This window comes from Monodelphis domestica, chromosome 5 (assembly GCF_027887165.1).
Source record: "Monodelphis domestica isolate mMonDom1 chromosome 5, mMonDom1.pri, whole genome shotgun sequence".
NCBI lineage: Eukaryota > Metazoa > Chordata > Mammalia > Didelphimorphia > Didelphidae > Monodelphis > Monodelphis domestica.
In genome coordinates, this window is record NC_077231.1 from 72,326,006 (window position 1) to 72,347,732 (window position 21,727).

A 21,727-nucleotide genomic window follows, 5' to 3' on the forward strand; every position below is an offset into this window, starting at 1 on the left:
CCATACTAACTCCCTTAAGTAAGTTACAAACTGCACTTTAGGATGGAAATATGCTAAAAAGACAATATGGTGGACGTACCAGCCTTGCCCCGTAGGGGTCAATGAACCTTTCGGCATCCATGGGATTTCAGCACCTCTTATCTCTATTCCCTAAAATTTGCCTCATGCATTCTTCTGATGGATCATTAAAGGGTCCCTAAATAAACCAAAGCATACCCTTTGATCCAGTAATACCACTACTGGGTCTGTATCCCAAAGAGATAAAAAGGTGGGGGGGCTACTTGTACAAGAATATTCATAGCTGTGCTCTTTGTGGTGGCCAAAAATTGGAAAATGAGGGGCTGCCCTTCGATTGGGGAATGGCTGAACAAATTGTGGTACATGTTGGTGATGGAATACTATTGTGCTCTAAGAAATGATGAACCAGATGACTTCAGAAAGAGCTGGAAAGACCTGCATGAACTGATGCAGAGTGAAATAAGCAGAACCAGGAGAACTTTATACACAGTAACTGCAATATTGTGGAATGATTAAATGTGTAAGAGTCAGCTATTATCAAAAACATAATGATCCAGGACAAAAAAAGAATGCTCTCCACCTCCACTGTTGGAGTCAGAATGCAGGTGAAAACATACAATTTTTCACTTGTTTACTCGGGTTTATGTTTTAGGGTTTTGGCTTTATAAGATTGAATAATGAACAATTATTAGAAAAATGAGCAATATGGAAACCTGTTTTCCATAATAATACATGTATCACCCAGACTGAATTGCCTGCCAGTACCGGGAGAGGGAAGGGAAGGGAGGGAGACAGACAGTTTGAATCTTATAACTGGACATTTGTTATGACATGTAATTGATTAAAATTTTTTTTAATTAAAAAAAGAAGGGATTTTATCTGGGACCTAAAGGAAGCCAGTTAACACATCTAAAGTTGTGCTGGCAGTTTAGCTCTTTTCTTAGCAATTCTCCCTATTGGATCTTGAAATTCCCAGTATCCTGATTGGTAGATGAGTAAAAACTCACTTAATCCAATCCTATTTGGCAAGTAACCTCTTATATTCTAATATTATGAAAATAAGAACTTTACCATAGACATCTACAATAAATAAAATAAAGAGTCCCTGAGCAGGGCAGCCAGACAGCACACTGGATAGAGGAGAACCTGGGTGCAAATCTGGTCTCAGACACTTCCTAGCTGTGTGACCCTGGGCAAGTCACTTGACCATGATTGGCTAGCCCTTGTTGCTCTTCTGCCTTGGAATTGACACTGAGACAGAAGGTAAGTGTTTAAAAAAAGAGCTCCTGAGGAAAAATTAGAAACTTGCCTGAGAGCTATTCCCTCATGGTCATGAAGGTTCTGCTCCTTGACAGAAGTACCCAAAAATCTTTTTTCTTAATTGGCTCCTCCAAGAGTGAAATGTTAGCAGCAGCTGAGGATTCCCTTGTGTTCTCCAGGAGCATTTTCAGAGTGTCAAGACTGTTCTGGCTGATGATAGGCTTCAGATGCTGGGAGCCCTGTGGAATATTCAAGTTGACACTTTAAAATATCTGCCAAGACCCCCCATTTCCCTAGACAATACATGTGAGTGCATTTATGTCCATTTTACAGTTTACAAAATGCCCTCATCATAGCCAGCTTGTTAGGTAGATAATGGCTAGCCTTAAGGGACTGCTTTCAAGGTTTGCCCTGTTTCATCTACACCTTATACAGCATTGGTGAGCCTTTTCTGAGTTTGAGCACCCAGAAGACAAATTTAATCTGTCAGTGAGCCCCCAGATAACAGGAGAGAATTGAGGGAGAAAGTGCTTGTTTTGGGCAGCTGGGCAGAGGGGGTGGGACATGCACAGAATGTCTTTGAGCACTGGGAAGAGGGGGAATGGAGCAGCTCCCAGTGCTGGCTCTGCTTATGTGCCACATCTTCACTAATGCTGCCATATAAGCATCCAAGGGAAGCAGGAAGGGAGGGAGAGGGGCTGGGGCTGGGTACAGGTGATGTCACTAACCTGAAGCCAGGAGATCAGTATTTGAATCCAGCCCTCTCTTAATGCATAACCCCAGGGAAGTCACACCACCCTAGATGTGGAGATGATAAGCACCTTTGAGATTATCTGATGTCCCCATTCAACAGATGAGGAAACCAAGACCCAGAGAAGCTGACTGGCCATCAGTGAATGATCAAACTAAATAATGCATATAAGATATTTTTTTAAGACTGTAATGAAAGCTTTGTTTTTTCGCCCAAGTTGATTGCTTTTAAGGCTTTGAGTATGAACAGTCAAAGGAATGGATGCTAGAAGGAATTCAGCTAAGCCTTAGGAGTACAAGGAGATAATTTTTACCTTAAAGCACTGTATTGTCATATTTTAAAACAATATTAGAGGAGGCAGCTGGGTTGAGAGCCAGGCCTAGAGACAGGAGGTCCCGGGTTTAAATTTGGCCTCAGACACTTCCTACCTGTGTCTGGGAAAGTCACTTAATCCTGATTGTCTATACTGGCGAATCTATGGTACACCTGCCAGAGAGGGCTGCTCCCCTCTACCTCCCCACCACTGAGAATATTTCTCTCATCACCCCGCCCCACCCCTGCCCAGCAGTCCAATGGCAAAGCTTCCTCCCTCCCCTGTCTGGGGTAAGGCAGGGGGCTCACATGCGGTGTGAGGGTTGCAGTTTGAGCACTCAGTCTCTAAAAAGTTTGCCATCACTGACCTAGCCCTTGTCCTCTGTTTTAGAGTTGTTACTAAGGCAGAAAGTAGATGTTTGAGAAAATAAAAAAGAGCACAATAGGTCGAGAGCAGGCATGGATGTGACGGAATCAGCTCATGCTGGCTCAATAGAACCTATCGTTAAATGTTCAGTGTGAGCTTTTGCCCCTCAAAATTGAACAAACACTACAAATCAGGGTTTGATTTCTTGTTTTATTGATTGCTTAGACTTGAGAAAGTGATGGAGAAAATGTTAATATTGACTTAAAAATATGTCATGGATACATTTCTTCCCCCATGGATAGAATTGGTTGTTAAACATTTATCAGCACACTTCTGAGAGCTGCTCTTCGAGCCATGATAGACCTGAGTTCAAGTCCTACTTCTGATCATACTGGCTGTGTGTCAATGGGTGAATCATTTAAAATCTCAGGGTCACCAAATGATAAACTACAGAGCAAGTGCTGACTTGCACTGATATCTTGGAGTTTTTTGTGCCGATGAAATTAGAGAGAGATACTAATTGTCATCATCATAATTATTATGACGTTTACATATTGTACTTACCATGTGGGTGAGCGCAGAGACTGGAGGGGAAAGAGGAAAGAACATTGGATTTGAAGTTTGAAGTCCTAGGTTCAAGTCCCACCCTTTGAGTGTCAGTTCTTCATCTGTACAGTGGAGGGCTGGAATGGGTGGCTTCTGAGGTCTGTTCCTATCCTAAGTCTATGCCTTTGACCCCAGCCCAAGTCCTGCCTACAGCACTGACTACCCTCGTGACTCTAGGCCCATCACTTTACTCTGTGGCTCCCGGTTTTCTTCTTTGTGAAAAGGATCCCTCTGAGGTCCCTTTCAGATCCAAAGCCTTCAGCCTACACTTACCTCACAACAGATCCTAGGATAAAGAAAGTAGTACAAATAGGATTATCCCCATCCTACAGAGCGGGTAAACTGAGGCCTATTCTAAGCCAGAAGGAAAGTGTTTAAGAAATAAAGTAACTGCTACAGAGAGCCCAATTGTTAACATTAAAATCAATAGTAGCAATAGCTAGCATTTATATAGGCTTTAAGGTTTACAAAGCACTTTATACTTTTAATAAATGCTAATTGATTGACTTAAAAAAAAAACAACAAAAGCATTTTACATACGTTCTCTTCTTTCCTCCCAACTAGTAGTCAGTAAATATTTGTCTACAATGTGCCAAGCAGTATGCTAGGAACTAGAGTTACAAGGGGCAGCTGAGTGGCTCAGTGGATTGAGAGCCAGGCATAGAGATGGGAGGTCCTGGGTTCAAATCTGACCTCAGATGCTTCTCAGCTGTGTGACCCTGGGCAAGTCACTTGACCCCCATTGCCTAGTCCTTACCACTCTTCTGCCTTGGAGCCAATACACAGAATTGATTCCAAGACAGAAGGTAATATAAGGGTCTAAAAAGGATACATTAAACTCAGAATAAGATTTTCCTGAAAGGGAATCTCTGATGTCTCCCAGGTCAATTCCCTCTGTTTATGGATGAGTAAACAAAATAACTAATATTTAATCCTGGGAACAGAGGAATTCAGATGAATGAATGAATGAATTAATATAAGGTATCGCCTGCAGGACTTCTTTCCCAATCCCACTGGACTGAAGAGTTGGGGCCCTAGTGGGTGGCTAATTGCTAACTCTCCCTGATGGGGGTCTTGGGGTACCTCTGAGGGTCTTGGGGTGTTCTCCAAATTGTCACTCACTTTCTGCTCCTCCCCTTCCCCAACTGCCCTCTCACCAAAGGCTTGAGTCCAGAGAATGCCCAGGGAGAGACCCAATAGAGGAAATAAGCTGGATTCACAACTCAGTCCTTCTCAGAATTGCCAAGGACTAAAACCAAGCTTTAAGCCGTCCAGAATTCCATGGTAGACCTTTATTAAACATTTTGAGGTAAATGCATTCTCCCATCTCACGGGCCAATCCCTCATCAGCCTTCCCTGCTTAAAATGGAGAGCACTGCATTATGGGAACTTCTAATTTATCTGGGGATTCAGTGTATGGTTCCCCCCCTTCCCACCTCCCCAACAACAACTGAAGAAATGGTCCAGCAGCTGGCACCCAGTCAAAGGAACTTTGGATTAGCCTTGCCTCTGCCTGCAGCTCAACCTCTACGGAGCTTGAGGTCGTCCTCTGGCCCCCTCAGAGGGAGTGGCAGAGCTAAAGGCTCCTGGGCTCCTTTTTATCCCGCTTATTTACTCCCATTTTTACCTTCTAAAAATAAAGCAACTCCTCACTTTTCTATTATTTGGAAAGATGGGAGGGAGCAGTGGCTCAAGGAAAGAGAGAGTCTAGTTAAAAAAAGGGCCGGGGGGGGGGGGGGGGGGGGGGGTTTGAGTCCTGGAGTTTTCATATGACTGTGGTAGCCCCTTTATCTTTCCTGGCCTCAGTCTCTTCATCTTTAAAATGGGGCAAAGTGGGGGGGGGGGGGAGGTGTTGACTGGATAGCCTCTGGGTCTGAGCTCTGCCACTGACTGTATAATTTGGGGCAAGTTTCAATTTCTCTAAGGCCTATTTCCCTATCTATAAAATGGGGGCAAAAAAGTGGTGGGTGTTGCTGGGGTGGTCTCCAGGTCCTCTTCCAGCTCTAAGTCTACTATCTGGAATCAGAGGACTTGCGTTTGAATCCTAAACTCAGCCAGTGACTAACTATAATTTGGGCAAGTCATAGTTTCTCTAGTCCTCAGTTTCCCCATCTAAAAAAAGAAAGTCCTGAATTTTCAGGTATGTAGCTTCCCATTGAAAGGGTCCAAGGCATTAATATATTATCCCAAGCCACTTAACACAGTAATACAGAGCTCCCCAGGGAATCTGGCCTCGGGGCAGCGTAATAATCTGCCCAGTCCTCTCCCGGAGCTCAGAAAAATGCCACACGATGCCTTTCTCACCCGAGAGGAATCTGCTCAAATGTCCTGGGCCACCTCGGTCTAGTCCCTGTATCATGCCTCCTACCCTTTGGGTCTGGACCAGAGAGACTCCTCCCATCCTCCCCCAGGAGGTGGGCTGTGCCCTGCCCTCATCACTCATCTCACCACCTACTCTGGCGCAGCAGCCTCTTCAGGGAAGTATGATTCACTTGGGAATGACAAGGCTGCTCGGAGGGCCCGCGCTTTCCAGCAGAGCCATCCCCTGGCGGCAAAACCCGCGGCTCTGATCGTCTGGCAGTTGTCAGAGTCAATTTAGCTTCTCCTTTGGAAGAAAGATTCTGATTCCAGCCCCGTGAATGATGCCCCGGGTCACACTGCCTTCTTTTGTTCCTTCTCTCTCTCTGTTCCATTCTTTGTCTCCCTCCCTCCTCGCTTTTCTCACTATCTTTCCCACCCGCTCCCTTCTCTGTCTCTCTCTTTATCCCTCTCTCTGTGTCTCTGTCTCTGCTCTCCTTTTTCTCCCCTCATCTCTCTTTTTCTCTCCCCTTTCTCCTCCCCCTCCTCTCTCAGTCTCTGTCTCTCTCTTCGGTCTCCTTTCTCTTTTCTTTTCCTCCCCTCCTCACTCTTCTTCTTTCCTTCTATCTCTTACTATTTCCTCTTCTGTCTCTCCCTCCCTCCTTCCTTCTCTTTCTCCCTGTCTCTCACGCTTTCCTCTCCTCTCTCTCCCTGTCTTGCGCTCTCTTCTTTGCTTCCTCTCTGTCTGTCTCTGTCTCTCTCTCATATTTCCTCCTTCCTTCTCTCTTTCCTTGCTCTGCTTTCTGTTTCTGTGTCTGATAGTCCGTCTCTGTCCCTCTTTGTCTGTCTCTATGCTGTTTTCCTCTGCCCTCTGTATGGATCTTTGTTCTCAGTGTCTGTCGCTGTGACTGTCTCTGTGTGTCTTCCTCTCCCCCTTTCTCCTTCCTCTCCTTCTGCCTCTCTCCCCTTTTGCCACCTCAGTTGGCAGAGTTTGGATGGATGTCCTCTTATGAATGAAAACAGAAGCAAGTGCCATTGACAGAGCTTAATGTTTTTAAAGGCTTTCTGCCTCCGTGGGCTTATTCCAGCCTCCCAAGAACCCTGGCGGGAAGGTAGCACAAAGGGCAGGGGAAAGAGCATTAGAGAGTCTCTGGCTGCTGGCCCCTTGTATGACTGACTTCCCTGGGTCCCACTCCAACAGAAGGCACTTGGGCCAAGGCACCTCCAAGGTTCTTTCCAGGTTGAAATCTAACATCTTGGGATCTTATCAGAAGCATAAGTGAGGGGACAAGATGGGGGGGGGGGCAGATGCTGGATTAGACACATTGGAGGATCTGGATTCACATCCCTTAACCTCTCCAAGACTCAGTTTCCTCATCTGTAAAACAAGTGAGTTGGACACAGTTGCCTCTAAAGCCTCCTCCAGCTCTCACTCTGTGATCCTAGGGTTTGAGTCTTGAAGTTTTTATTTGAACTTGGATGCCATTTTTCTTTTCCCAGCCTCAATCTCCCCATCTTTAAAATGGGGTAACGTTGGGTGGCTAGTGTTGACTGGATGGCCTCTGGGTCCCCTTCCAGCTCTAAGTCTACCATCTGGAGTCAGGGGATCTGGGTTTGAAACCTATGCCCTGACAATAATTAACTGAATAACTTTGGGCAAGTTATAGTTTCTCTAGGTCTCAGTTTCCCCATCTGTTTTTCTTATGATCACACAGCTGGTAAGGAGGAGTGCAATTTGAACCCAGGGGTTCTCGTAACTTAAATCCCAGAAAACTAAGCCTCAATATCTCCCAAGGAAAATGGCAGCTGAAAAGAAATGAAGGAAAATGAGTCAGCAGAGTCAAGCTGGCACACTTGATTGCATATACAAACACGTAAAACAAACCCAAATGCCCATGTGCATATATATACAAAACACAAAGACATGTATATTCAACACACACAAATATTCACATATACACACATTACACACACAACTAAAAGCCCAGGAAAATCTACTCCGGTGACACCCAGTAGGCACGACACCCCCAGTGGGCAGGCGACAAACTATTCTGCCCTATCATGCTATGGAACTTGTGGAAATGGGAGTCCACCACCTACCGAATCCCACCCAAACAGGAAAGGGGCTTACGGGAGCCTAGAGGAGAAGAAACTAGAGAGGACAAGGAATTGATAGGAGTGGGGACTTTGAGAAGAGCCGAGCTCTGCCAGTCCCTCGGCTCCTAGGTAGATTTCCTTCCTGTCTCCAGTGAAGGCTTATGGGAACCCAAGCTTCATTTCTTTGTGGCAGGCCTGGGAGCATGGGAAATGGAAAAAACAAATTCCTGGCAAGCAGCACCTTGGAGATGGGACAAAAAACAAAAAGCCAAGCCCTCAGTCCTATAGCATATTTCCTCCTTTACCGAATCCATCGTTACTTGCCCAGAAAAAAAGGGAGAAACCCAACCCAAACCAACTCCATTTTCTTTAATCCCTTCCTGATTCTCAAACTTATTTTTAATTTCTGCCTTTCACTTTTTATTTCCTCCACCACAGATGGCACCAGGGACAACAGAAGCCTGTAAAAGTGAGACTTAAAAGGCTTTCTTTTCTTTTTTTGGCTTTTAAAACGTTGCGCGTGATTCCATGCTAGTCCCACACCCTCCTCCCACTCTTACATTTTTCCTCCTGGTGCATTAATAGGACGCAGCTTGGGGGAAAGCAGGAAACTGAGAGCAGAGACTTCATCAATCATCCTGCTTGCTGCCTTTTCAGAAGACTTGGAAATCATACTGAAGATGGCACCACTATTTCAAAAACCCAACAAGCTGTAGAGGAGAGGAGAGTTTTTACCCAGTTTTCCTCTTCAGGGTACCTGAGGCAGCAAAGCTGTCTGGGTAATGGCTTGGGCCATTTCATGTCACAATTGTTTGCTCCTGGTGAAGCAACACAGGAGGAGGAGCCATGAAACCTGAGTTGCTTATGGATCTGGAACAGATAGCCCAGTGGAGAGAAGAGGCTGCTATCTCCAAGCTAATGACTTAGCCTAACCCTATTATTTCAAGGAACAAAGAGGACATTCAACCCTTAATGGTTGCAGTATTCAGTCTGTAAGACAAAGGAGACACGCTATATTTTTAATCAGCTTTTCCTGAGCTGGGTTCCAAGGTTTTTGCCACATGAGGACCAAGGGATGTGTTTAAAGGGCCAGATAAGCTGGTTCTGAGGTCCTTGAGTTTTAGTAGTAGCATCACAGATTCAGAGCTGGAGGAGAGCTTTGGGGCCATGGATCTCACTCCACTCTTTTGCCTGATGGGGAAACTGAGGCTAAGAGAGCTTAAGTGACTTGATCAGTGCTTAGAATATGTATTATTGGGGGCAGCTAGGGTAATCAGTGGATAGAGAGTCAGGTCTAGAGATAGGAGGACCTGGGTTCAAATTTGATCTCAGACACTTTATAGTTTATATGACCCTGGGCAAGTCACTTAACCCCTATTGCCTAGCTTGTTCTTATCTCTCTTCTGCTTTGGAACCAATGCACTGTATTGATTTCAAGACAGAAGGTAAGGGCTTTATTAAAAAAAATTAAGAACATTTATTATTTTCCATTAATCACATAGTGACTTGAATCATCGTACCCAAGATAACATCTTATGCTGTGTCAGAAACAGGATTTGAACCCAGAATCTCAGATCCCAAGTCTGCTCTTTTCCTTGTATCTTTAGAAACAACTTACTTTGTAGTTCTTCCAGAAGAGTCTGACAGAACAGGAGTCCAGGGACCTGAATTCAAATCCTCTGACCAGAATTAACAAGACACCCTTTTCCTTCTTAGGATGGTACACTTTTCCTTTAAGTCCCAGGAGTAATTTGAGACTCTTTAGTTTCAGATTTGTTTGGCAGCCCAAAGACAGGGAGTGGAAAGAAAGGTAGAAATAAGAAAGTCGGTGGAATATTTTCATGATTCAGTTCACGGAGGCAGAGAGGAGTTGATCTCACAATCTTCCCTCAGCTCAGATTCAATCTCTTGCTTTTAGAGAAGCTGGTCAAGAGCAGGACCAATAGGCAAAGGAAACAGAGAGGAGAGATCCGTCTGCCCCTAGGAAAGCAACATCCTGGGTCTCCTCTGGGGACTCCAGCAAAAGTAGAGGCTGGGGAAGATTTATGGTTTAGCTAAGACCCTACTCCTGCCCTTAAGACCGGATGGCTATCTGCCAGGAAATTGGGAGGAGAGATTCCCCCTTTGGAGGCACATTCAGAATGGATTGACTTTTAGTTTATAGCCTAGCAGCTCTAGGAGTTACCCAGACTGATTGATAAGGACAGAGATCTCTATTTTAGCTGTGAAAAAAGCAAGGCTCAAGGAGGAGCCATGTATGCTCTCTGTAGGAGGCACTAGGTGACTGACTCAGTGGATGGAGCACTGAGACTGGAGGCTGGAAGACCTGAGTTCCAGTTTGGCCTCCAACATTTCCTAGCTGGCAAGTCACATAAGCTCTAATTGCCTGACCAAAGGCAAACCCCTGAATCCACTGGAGAAGGAAAAGGCAAAGCCCTGCAGCATCCTTGCCAAGGAAAGCTCCTCGGGGCACCAAGAGGCAGTCGTGAAGGAACAACAACAGAATGTGGATGCTGTGCTGTGCACCTCTTCCCCACTTCCTCTCCCCGTAGAATCCTGAGTACACTCTATTTTGATGTTAGCTCGCCAGTATTCTTTTTTACAGTATAGATCCATAAACATTTGTTATGCAAATATTCCACTTGAATAAATGGATGAGCAGTGACATTGCTTGTAGTTTAATCAGGCTACTAATCTGGAGTTTCTCCCACGTGTGAGGAAGTGGATGAAATGGGAAAGCCAGTTTTTTCAAAAGCCCTCATGATTAAGATTTTGTGCCTAGAAATTTTTATTTAAGCCAGCAGTGATTGACTTGTGGGGAAAATGCACATGTGGGGATCATAAGCTTTATTAGCAATTTGAACAGAACTCGAATTTTACACAGCTGTGCAGAGCACAAAGCTGGGCCAAGTGAAAACAAATTTCTGACCCATACAAGGCTTCCCTTCTCACAAATGTCATATTATCTAGAAGGTGTAGCAAGGCTTCTTTACCTTCTCATGGAAACTTGTGGGGACTGGGGGGCTGGGGCAGAATGAACTTATCCTCCCCATGGGGACTTTACCATTTAACAGAGTAGGTTGTGTGACCCTAGACAAGTCACTTAACCCCCATTGCCAACCCTTACGGCAATATACAGTATTCTTTCTTTCTTCTTTCTTTCTTTCTTTCTTTCTTTCTTTCTCTCTTTCTCTCTTTCTCTCTTCTTCTCTTTCTCTCTTTCTCTCTTTCTCTCTTTCTCTCTTTCTCTCTTTCTCTCTTTCTCTCTTCTCTTCCTCTTTCTCTCTCTTCTCTCTTTCTCTCTTTCTCTCTTTCTCTCTTTCTCTCTTTCTTTCTTTCTTTCTTTCTTTCTTTCTTTCTTTCTTTCTTTCTTTCTTTCTTTCTTTCTTTCTTTCTTTCTTTCTTTCTTTCTTTCTTTCTTTCTTTCTTTCTTTCTTTCTTTCCCCTAATCAATACTATGTGTTGGTTCCAAGGCAGAAGAGTGTAAGGGCTAGACAATGGGAGTTAAGTGACTTGCCCACAGTCACACAGTTGGGAAGTATCTGAGGCCAGATTTGAACCCACGGTATTGATTCTAAGACAGCAGGTCAGGGTTTTTATAAAAACAGATAAACACAAAAACAGAGTGGGCAACTGAGTGTAGTAGAAAAAATCCTGGTCTAGCATAGGTTTAGGGCTAGGGTTCTTGATCATTTCCTGTGGCTCGGGTCATGGATTCCTTTGGCAGGCTGGTGAATCCTGGGGGCTCTTCTTAGAATAATGGTTTTATTTTATTTTATTTTATTTTATTTTATTTTTTAAGTTCAAAGATTAGTTTATTTTCCCAATTTTCCACATTTTCCAAAATGACAAGATCCAAAACTGTCTCCCTCCTTCCCTTCCCTCCTGCATTTGGGGATGTTGAGCCACTTGATCTGGGCCATACATGCATTATCTTGCAAAACCCACTTCCAGTATTGGTCATTGCTGTAAGAGCAGGCTCATCCAAACCCAAACCCCAGAGGAAACTGGTAAATACACTGATGCAAAAGAAAGGATGCTTTGAGCCCCATCCACCTGGCTCAAACTGTTCTTTCTCTGGAAAAAGAAGGGTTTTAAATTATGAAAGGAAAAGCACAATTGCAGCAAGAGGTTAGTGAAAATAAAGATGTGCATTTTCCCCCATCCAAATTCCACTGATTCTTTGAACCCTATCCAATTCCTTGAAGGGCCATCTTTGGGTTTCAGATTTAAGTAGCCCTGGTTGAGTGAAATGGGGATTTGAAGCAAAAGGACCTGGATTCAAATCATGGCTATCATTCACTACCTGTACCATCTGTCACTTTTCTCTTTGTCACAGGAGATGGCTTTTTAGGTAGGGGAGGGGAGAAGGATATATTTGGAAATGAAGGCGATAGCAAAACAAAATGCTGCTGTTCAGGGCAAGTTGACACTTTGTGAACCCATTTGGGGTTTCTTGGCAAGGATACTAGAGTGGGTTGCCATTTCCTGTTCCAGCTCATTTTACAGATGAGGAAACTGAGACCAACAGAATTAGGTGACTTGTTCAAGACCACACAGTAATTAAGTATCTGAGGCTGGATTTGAACTCAACTTCAAGCCCAGTCTTTCTCCTAAAACAAAATACATGTACAAATTTTTTTTTTAAGAAGTGAATTGGGGAAGTTAGTTGGCAGTGGATGATGTAGCAGTCCACTCCTAACTAGGGGCAAGGGGAAAACAGTATGTGCAGATTGCTCAGTCTTGGGCATGCTCAGTAGTGCTCACGGCTGGGAAGGCCTCTGACCCTTGACCCCAGCTTCTCCCAGGTTAGGCAGGAAAACAGGTTTCTTTGTTCTCACCTGGTTAAGAGAAACCACACCTATGCCTTGTCATTGACCAATGAGAATCATCCCTATGTACTGTGTATATTTGCATATCAAAAACTATATCTAGCCCAGCAGGCTCCGCCTTCTCTCTCTCTGCCCTCTGCCCTCTGCTCTCTGCGCTCTTTCTCTTTCAGGCTACCTGATGGCTGTCCTTGCAGGAGCTTGGCCTCTGGCCAAGCTCCATCTTTAATCTTTCTCTATTCACCTCTCTGACCTGCGTGGAATGGATCTCAGGACTGGAATAGCCTACTGAATTGGTCCTTTGATCAGAGCTTAGCTGTGGCTCATTGATAATTAATAAAGACTCATTCTGAACACCTCATATCTCTATCAGGACTCCGTCACTTCCCTCGTGGTATCAAAACTTCTATCCTGTCTCTATCTTCCTACCTTGTGGCTTCTCTCACCTCAGAGAGAGCTACAGATGGAGAGCCAGGTTTAGAGATTGGAGGTCCCCATTGCCTAGCCCTTACCATTCTTCTGCCTTAGAACCAATACATAGTATTGATTCTAAGATGAAAGGTAAGGGTTTAAAAAAATAAAATAAAATATCCTTCGCTTCCCCAAAACACAATAGATTGTCTTTTTTTAAACTTTCTGATATTAAATATCTATTCCAAGATAGAAGAGCTATGTAAGGGGTAGGTAATTGGGCTTTTGTGACTTTTCAAATCCCCCCCAAAAGAACCCCAATTCTGAGCTTCTGAGCCTGAGCGCCCATTACTTTGGGTCTCAATGACCCTTTGGGAAAGGTTAGAACAGACACCCCCCTGGAGAAACACCTGGAAGAAGAGGAGAAGGAGAGGGGAGGCCGTAGGGCACTTTGCTCTTGGGAGAATGGCTGACAAAGAAGCCACCAGGCTCAGTGGAAGCTCTACTTGTGGGCCAGGGATGGAGGTGAGGAGATGCCTGGGCTGAGGAATTAGAAGGCTGGGGGGAAAGTCATCAGAAAACCATTTGAATTAAGCAGCCATTCACACTTTTGATCCTCTGCCCCTTCCTACTGTGGGCTCCTGCATCAGGGAGGGGAAGGGACTGGCCCAAGGTCTCCTATAGAATCATAGCTCTAGAGCTAGAAGAGATATCAGAGTCCATTTTAAGGATGAGGAAACTGAGGCCCACAGAAGTGAAGAGACAGGATTATAGAACAAGAGCTAGAAGGTACTTCAGAGCCCATCTAGTTCAAGCCCATTTTTACAGATAGAAAAACTAAGGTCCAGAGAATTTAAGTGACTTGTGGCAGGATTGTTACCCAGGTCCAAAATTAGCCCAGTAAGGCAAGTCAGAGGCAAATTCAAGACTGATGGAGCATGCTTAATGGTCCAGCATGGACTTTGTGGTTCTACTGTCAAAGACTGGCAATCCATTTAACTGATAGAGACCCCTCATGTAGACTTTTTTGGCTTATTTAGCAAATTAGAAATGAAAGGTTGCAGGAGGAATTCTAAAGGTAACTGAAAGCAGGGAGAAGCTAGGTGGTTCAGCAGATAGAGTCAGGCCTAGAGCCAGGTCCTGGGTTCAAATCTGGCCTCAGACTTCTAGCTGTGTGACTCTAGGCAAGTCACTTCACCCCCATTGAAAGCCCTTATTGCTCTCCTGCCTTGGAACCAATTTTTAAATTAAATTAAATAAACAAATAGTTTTAAATCACTCCTAAAGACTCTTTTATGGACTTTTCACTGATGTGCTAATAACATTGAATATACCATGCCAAGTACTAAGGTGACAAAGAAATAGATGTTTCTTGCATTCAAGTGGCTTCCATTCTGAAAGGAGATCATATGATATAATGTATAGTAGAGCCTATTTTTAAAATAATTGATTTTAATTTAAACAATAATAATAATTAAGAAAATTCATTTTCTTTTCTCTTGTTCTCCTTTCTTCACCTCCCTGAAACAAGCAAACAAAAAAATAAAACCTTTCTAACCCATTTGCACAGGCGAATAAAACAAATCCCCTCACTGGCTGGGTCTAAAGACAAATGTCTCAGCAACAGACTGCCTCAGTTTCTTCAGGTGTAAAATGGGGAGAATATAGCACTCCCCTCACAGAGTTGTTGTGAGACTGAGAAAAGATACCACTAGTAAAGCTTTTAGCAGGACAGTGCCAGGTGCTTAATGAATGCTGATTTCTTTCCCTTCGCTCTATATCTTAAGTCTAATCATGTCTGTCAGGAGGCGATCAGCAGACTTTATCCCTTGTCCTCTGGATTTGTAACTGGTCACAGTGCTGATCAGTTTTTTTAAGTTTTAAGTTTTCTACGGTTTGTCATTTTTACAGTATTCTCTTTTGCATCAATTGTTCTCCTGGTTCTGCTCACCTCACTGCATCCGTTCATACAAGTCTTCTCAGGCTTCTCTGTATCATTTCTTGCGGCTAAGTTGTATTCTGTTACATTTTATGCCATTTTTTTTTTTAAGTGATAAGCACATTTTTAATATTGGATCACATAGCCAAGTTCACCTATACGTTTACATATCCACTAATCCTCATGCCCTCCTTCCCCAAAATGGAAAGATCAATGCAAATGTCATTTTCAAGGGCCATTTCCCAAGTAAAAGAAAACAAAAATAAAAACAAAAAACCAGGGACATCTTCTTCCCTCCATGGTTTAGTTAAAAAAAGGAAGCATGTTGGGGTCGGTCCTCAAGGTCGCAGAGAATCAAAACGAAATCTCTTGGCCAAAGGAGAAGTGAAGGGCATTAGCCTACATAGAAACAGTAAGTGTGGCATTTTACATTAAACCAAGCATTCAGCAATGGTAGGGTTGAATGGTGGCCTTCAGAAATACTGACTGGATGAGGGCCATTTTGAGCCTAATTAATGGGGGATGGAGTGGGGGGTGGGGAGAATAGACACTGGAAACACAGACCCAAAAGAGAGCAGAGCCAAGTGTCTGCTGTTGAGGAAAGGTTACATCCAAGAAGAAAGAAAAGGAGCCTCCTCCTTCCTCTCTAAACAGAAACACACTATATTACAGACATACCGGACAACAGAGGGGCCAAAGTTACAAGGTGGTAGATCAGTTTCACAGAAGCATTCCCCAAAAGTATGCCCTCAACTCAATGCATGGCTTGGTGGTTCAGTTCTTACCCACAATGCCCCAACTTTCTAATGCGTGTGCAGGGAAGAAAACACTGGACACACTGCAGAAGCCCTCAAGGCAGGCAGCTCCAGGCTCTGCCCAAGAATTTACTATGTCACTGGTGGTCCCGCAGTTGGTTCTGCCGTCAAAATGAGCGGTTTTTCAAAAGCACATCAGAATTTAAAGGAAAAAGCAAAATCAAAATATATCAAGAAGCACGAATCCATTTCAAATTTACATAGTTAAATGAGGAATGTTCGCCTCTCTCTGATGAGACCAATTTTCCACCATGACCGGATAAGAAATCTTGAATAGAAGTCTCTTCTTTCTCACCCTAAAAGCTAATCAAGTCCAAGGGAAAGTCAAAAAGATGAATAAAAAGAAAATAATTTTCAACACTACTTTCCCTTTCTCCTTTAAGTAATGTTAAAGTTTGGGGAAAATGCTTCTATGTTTCTTAAGCTTGTGATTCAGAGAGGGACAACATAATCTGCTAGACTAATGGCTACCCGATCTCTGTAAAATGCTCCTGTTGCACTGGGGGCAGGGAGGGGGGCAGGACAGGGGGGTTATCTTCCAAGCACCCCAGCTTTCTTCACCAGAAGGTCAGAGGTACATTTGGTTTGTGTTATTGCGAGGTCCATTAAGTGATCTGGGTTGTTTCTCCATCAGTAAGGGCTTTATTTGTTAAAAGGGCATTTACGCTTGACCTCCAAATTTGGCTGACAATTTGGTGATGAGATTCATAACCTTTGGGTTGCTCTGATATTTGGACATGTTTGCGGGGTTCTGAGCCACATCCTGAAACGCCACCATCACCTCTGGGTCCTGCATGGCTGCAAGCACTTCCGGGTCACTAAGAATCTCATTGAGGCCCGGCATTCCTGCCATCCCAGGCATGGCCCCTCCCATGCCAGGCATGCCTCCAAAGTTCCCAGGCATGCCTCCAGGAAAACCTGGAAAAGAGCCAAAATGGGCTCCTGAAGTTCGCCGGGCCTCTTCCTCCCTTTGGGCTCGCTCATGTTCCTCCCGAGCCTTCTTCACCCTCTCTATCCTTTCTTTAATCTCTCGCTCCTCGCGTTTTCTTTCATATTTTCGCCGATGTTCAGCAATCTTCTGGGCCCTCGGCTGGACTTCCTTCAGCATAGCACTGGCATCTTCATCATAGTCCAGTTTACAAGCCATGGCAAGATCCCGGGCAGACTCCTCCCAGTGGCCAAGGAGTCTGTGGGCTTTGCCTCGCCATTTGTAGGGCTGGGCGGAGTCTGGGTTTATTTCAATAGCTCTGTCACAATCTCTAATAGCAGCATTAGGCTTCTGCAGTTTTATAAAGATACTGGCTCTCTTAGCATACAAAATAGCCAAACGGGGATTTAGTTTGATGGCCTCTGTGAATAATTCAATGGCTGACTCCAGGTTACCACTATTGAGGGCATCAATGGCTGCCACCTTCTTTTCATTAGCCTGATCTATCATCTCATCTGTTACCTCTGCATTTTCATCTCCCATTTCCTGAGGGGAATCAGTATCTGCTTCAATCACTCCTTCATTATCAATCTCTACGTCACTCTCCTCACTTTCTAGCTCTTCTAGTTTTGGGGGTTCCTCTGGTTTCTTACTTTCAGTTTTTTCCTCCTTGATTCTTTCTTCTGATTTTGCTTTTTGTGGAGCAGGTGGAATTTTACCACCCATACTCTCCACCCAGTCCCGAAGGAAGCGCAGCTCATCGGTGTGCAGGAGGCTCGAGTCCTGCTGGCAGAGCCTGATAAAGGCCTGGAGCTCACTGAGCTTGCGGCTGTCCATGTTAGACGGGGCCGGGGCCGGGGCGGCGGGGGGCCGGGGTGGCAGGGGCCGGGGCGGCGGCGGGCTCCGGGGCCGGGGTGGCGGGGGGTGGCGGTGGCGGCGGCGGGCTGCTGCTCGCGCTTGCGCTCGCACCCGACGCGTCGGGCGCTGGCTCATTTTATGCCATTCTTTGTTCAGACATTCCCCAATTGATGGGCAGCCCTGAAGTCCTTCTCCTGTAACCCCAGGCAGATCTGACTGAGCCTCGTTAGACTAATGAAAGAGCCCTGGAGAAGCCTTTGGAGCATGTCCAGATTGTCTAGAATTTAGATATTTTAAATGTTCAGATACTTGTTTAGATGGTCTTAAAAAAATTGTCTTAGAATCAATATCAAGTATCAGATTGAAGGCAGAAGGGAGGTAAAGGCTAGGCAGTTGAGGTTAAGGGACTTGCTCAGGGTCACACAGCTAGGAAGTTTCTGAGACCAAATTTGAACCCAGGACCACCTGACTCTATTCACTGAGACACCTAGCTGCTGCCCCCAGTCACTTATTAATTTAGCACTCCTTTCTTAAAAAAAAAAAATCTCACTCAACCTTAACCCTGTAGCCAAAAGCTTTTACATCGCAGCTCTGTCTAAAGCTTCTTCTATTTAAGGAATTATTCCCATGTTATCAAAGGAGATAATATATGTAAAGTGTTATGCAAACCTTAAATCCTTTTATAAATTTTAGTCGTTAGGCTCGCTTTCCCCTTTAACTGCCTGTTAATGAAGTGATTCCCACAAGTTTTCATGTCTATTTTGGGGGGAAACAGTTGGTTTCTCTACCATCTGAAATCATAGATTTAGAAACGGAAGGGGTCCTAGAGACATTTTAGAGATGAGACTCCCAAGGGTGTTAAGGAACTTGCCTGGGGATGCAGAATCATGAAGGCTCTCCCCATTGCAATTTTGTTACATCACAGGTGGGCATAAGAAATTAAATGGGGATTTTGGAGGAGTTTTGTAGGAGCAGTAAAGTAAATGACATATGAAAGCCAGCAGGCATCACTGAAACCCCAAATTTACAATAACACCCTATAAAAGAAAAAGGAAAAACTCAGACTTCTCTGGGGTGAAGGGAGAGCCAAAACAGTTTATGTGGATTTTCCAGATCATGATGTGAAAGGGATAACTGCAAAAGAATCAGGATTAGAACCCAAGTCTCCCAATTTCAGTTCCCTTCCCATTTTGGCAGAAGTAGAAAGAGACCAATTAAGAAGGAGTTAGGACTTTGTGTTGGCAGCACAACCGCTATACTTTCTTTTTCTTAGTCAGTCAATAAAAATTTATTAAGGGGCAGCTAGGTGGCTTAGTGGAGAAAGCACCAGGGCTGGAGTCTGGAAGACCTGGGCTCAAATCTGTCTTCAAACACTAGCTATGTGACCCTGGACAAGTCACTTAACCCCAGTTCCCTAGATCTTACTAATCTTCTGCCTTAGAACCTATATTTAGTGTCAATTCTAAGAGAAAATGTAAGAGTTTTTAAAATAAATAAATAAAACAAACATTTATTAAGCATCTACTAAGGTGCCAAGAACTCTGCCAACTGCTGGGGATACAAAGAAAGACAAAAGATATTCCCTACCCAGAGGGAACTTACAATGAAATGAGAGAAGTAAGGCAGAGGGATGAAAATGATAATATCTGGAGGAGTACAGCCAGTTGGGAAATGAACTGTGAGCTGGCTTGGGCACCTACATGAATTGGAGATTCTAGGAGGAGCTCTTTGCACCCTCAAATCAGAGTGAGGGAAGAGCCCAAGGGCAGAGGATGCTGATGAGGTGAGAGTTCTGGGGCTGGACTAATCTTATAAGATGAAGAGGTTCCTAGGGCATGATGGGAAAAGTCAAGTGGAGAATCTTTCTTTCTTCCTTTCTTCCTTCCTTTCTTCCTTCCTTCCTTCCTTCCTTCCTTCCTTTCTTTCTTTCTTTCTTTCTTTCTTTCTTTCTTTCTTTCTTTCTTTCTTTCTTTCTTTCTTTCTTTCTTTCTTTCTTTCTTTCTTTCTTTCTTTCTTTCTTTCTTTCTTTCTTTCTTTCTTCCTTCCTTTCTTCCTTTCTTCCTTCCTTCCTTTCTTCCTTCCTTCCTTCCTTTCTTTCTTTCTTTCTTTCTTTCTTTCTTTCTTTCTTTCTTTCTTTCTTTCTTTCTTTCTTTCTTTCTTTCTTTCTTTCTTTCTTTCTTTCTTTCTTTCTTTCTTTCTTTCTTTCTTTCTTTCTTTCTTTCTTTCTTTCTTTCCTTTCTTTCTTTCTTTCTCTGTCCTTCTGTCTCTTTCTTTGCGCGCTCTCTCTCTCTCTCTCTCTCCCTCTCTCTCCTCTGTCTCTCTCTCTCTCTCTCTCTCTCTCTCTCTCTCTCTCTCTCTCCCTCTCTCTCCTCTGTCTCTCTCTCTCTCTCTCCTCTGTCTCTGTCTCTCAGGGTTTTATGCTCTGGTGTACATCAAGATTTTTTAACTGCAAGCTTTTTCAGCCAACAATTTGCATCAGAGGACAGATGTATGAAGTACTATGTGTGATGGTTGCTATGGAAATTATTTAATGCAAGTTTTATTTCATACTCTACCCAGAAGATTAGAAGGGATGTGGAGGCGACAGAGAGAGACAGAGAGAAAGAGAGAGACAGAGACAGACAAAGAGAGGCAGAGAGAGAGAGAGAGAGAGAGAGAGAGAGAGAGAGAGAGAGAGAGAGAGAGAGAGAGAGAGAGAAAAAAGAGAGAGAGAAAAAGAGAGAGAGAGAGAGAGAGGTAGAGAGAGAGAGAGAAAGAGAGAGAGAGAGAGAGAGAGAGAGCCAACACTTAAATATATTTGAAGTGGCATAATTTTACCCTGCTTAGGGGACAGATTAGATGACTCAAGGTTACTTTAAGTACTGAAGACACCCCACCCCACCCCCAAGGTGCATGAGGAATTTTTTTCCTTTGGAAGTAACTCAAATAAATAATTTAACAGGCATTTGTTTATTTAAAAAATAACCCTTAACTTCTGTCTTAGAATCAACACCAAATATTGGTTCCAAGGGAGAAGAGCAGTAAGGATTAGGCAATGGGGGTTAAGTGACTTGCCCAGGGTCATACAACTAGGAAATATATGAGGGTACATTTGAGCTCAGGACATCTCATCTCCAGGCCTGGCTCTCTATGCCTTGGACCACCTAGCTTCCCCTTAATAAACATTTATTAAGTGTTCACTGTATGTCAACATTGGGAGAATCTTTGCCAGAACTCCGAATGCTAGAGATCTGTAGTTTCCACATGTAGGCTGCTCCTTGGCTGGGAAACTTCCAAAGGGATAGAGAATTCTCAGGATGCTTCTGGACATTAAAACCAATCTGGGGATCCTGTTTAATCTAGCAAACTATCCTATATGCCTCTGTGTCAGGAGGCCATCAAAAATGATTCATTCCCTCAAGAATTTCTTATTAAGTAACTACTATACGCTTCCATTAAGCTTAGGGGAATTACCATATTTGAACCCTAACATCATGGTCTTGGAGGGGCTAGCAGTGGAATTATGGAGGAAAAAATGGGGGAAACAGCCAGACTGGGTCAAACTTGCATTGAAGAGATTGGTGTTGGGGGCAGCACAATCATGAGAGTGTGGAGGGAACAACGTATGAAGTATTTGAAAAAGGGAAGTTACCAAAATTTTTTGGGGGGGGATGTTGGATTATCAATTAAAAAATGGGTGACTGAGAGAACATGAATCATTATTGACCAGGATGCCTACTCTCCCATTTATACAGAATCATCATGGAGGGCCCTATCCATGAACTCAGGGCATCCTTGATGAGTGAGGACTGTGTAAGAGAACAAGCCTGTTTATTGCAAGTGACGTTCAACAATGGACCCCATCTTTGTCATTTCACGATTGATTAAATTGATGCAGAGAACAGAGGGTTCCATTTGCTCCTTATCATTTTTGGAATACAAAAAAGCAAGAAGAGATATTACAGCTGGAGATGTAGTTTAGACATCACGCTCATCTGATTTGAATCCAAGGGAGTAAGTGAGCTCACTGAGGGATTATTAAAGGCAAGGACAGGATTTCAAAGGCCATTCATTAGAGTAGAGGGGCAGGGATAAGACATAGACTCTTAAAAAAAATTATAATTGTTTGTTAAATAGTGAAAGCAGGTTGGAGAGAGAAAAGGCAAAAAAAGGAAAAAGAAAAAGGAAAAGAGAGTGAGGATTGGTAGCCAGGGTAGAGGACTAGAAAAACAGCATCATGAAAGTTAAGGTGGTGGTGG

The 21,727-nt window shown here is 43.8% G+C and overlaps 1 protein-coding gene across 1 annotated transcript; it reads right to left on the bottom strand.

Annotated features, from left to right (window-relative positions):
* Positions 1–16,322: 16,322 nt before the first annotated feature.
* Positions 16,323–17,515, bottom strand: LOC130454503 (hsc70-interacting protein-like). Its single transcript, XM_056798623.1, has one exon. The coding sequence runs from the start codon at positions 17,466–17,468 to the stop codon at positions 16,365–16,367; it is 1,104 nt and encodes a 367-aa protein (XP_056654601.1). The 5' UTR covers positions 17,469–17,515; the 3' UTR covers positions 16,323–16,364.
* Between the last annotated feature and the right edge of the window lie 4,212 nt (positions 17,516–21,727).

Bases quoted from the DNA above. Each gene is read 5' to 3' on its own strand.
- LOC130454503 (XM_056798623.1), bottom strand. From the start codon at position 17,468: ATGGACAGCCGCAAGCTCAGTGAGCTCCAGGCCTTTATCAGGCTCTGC.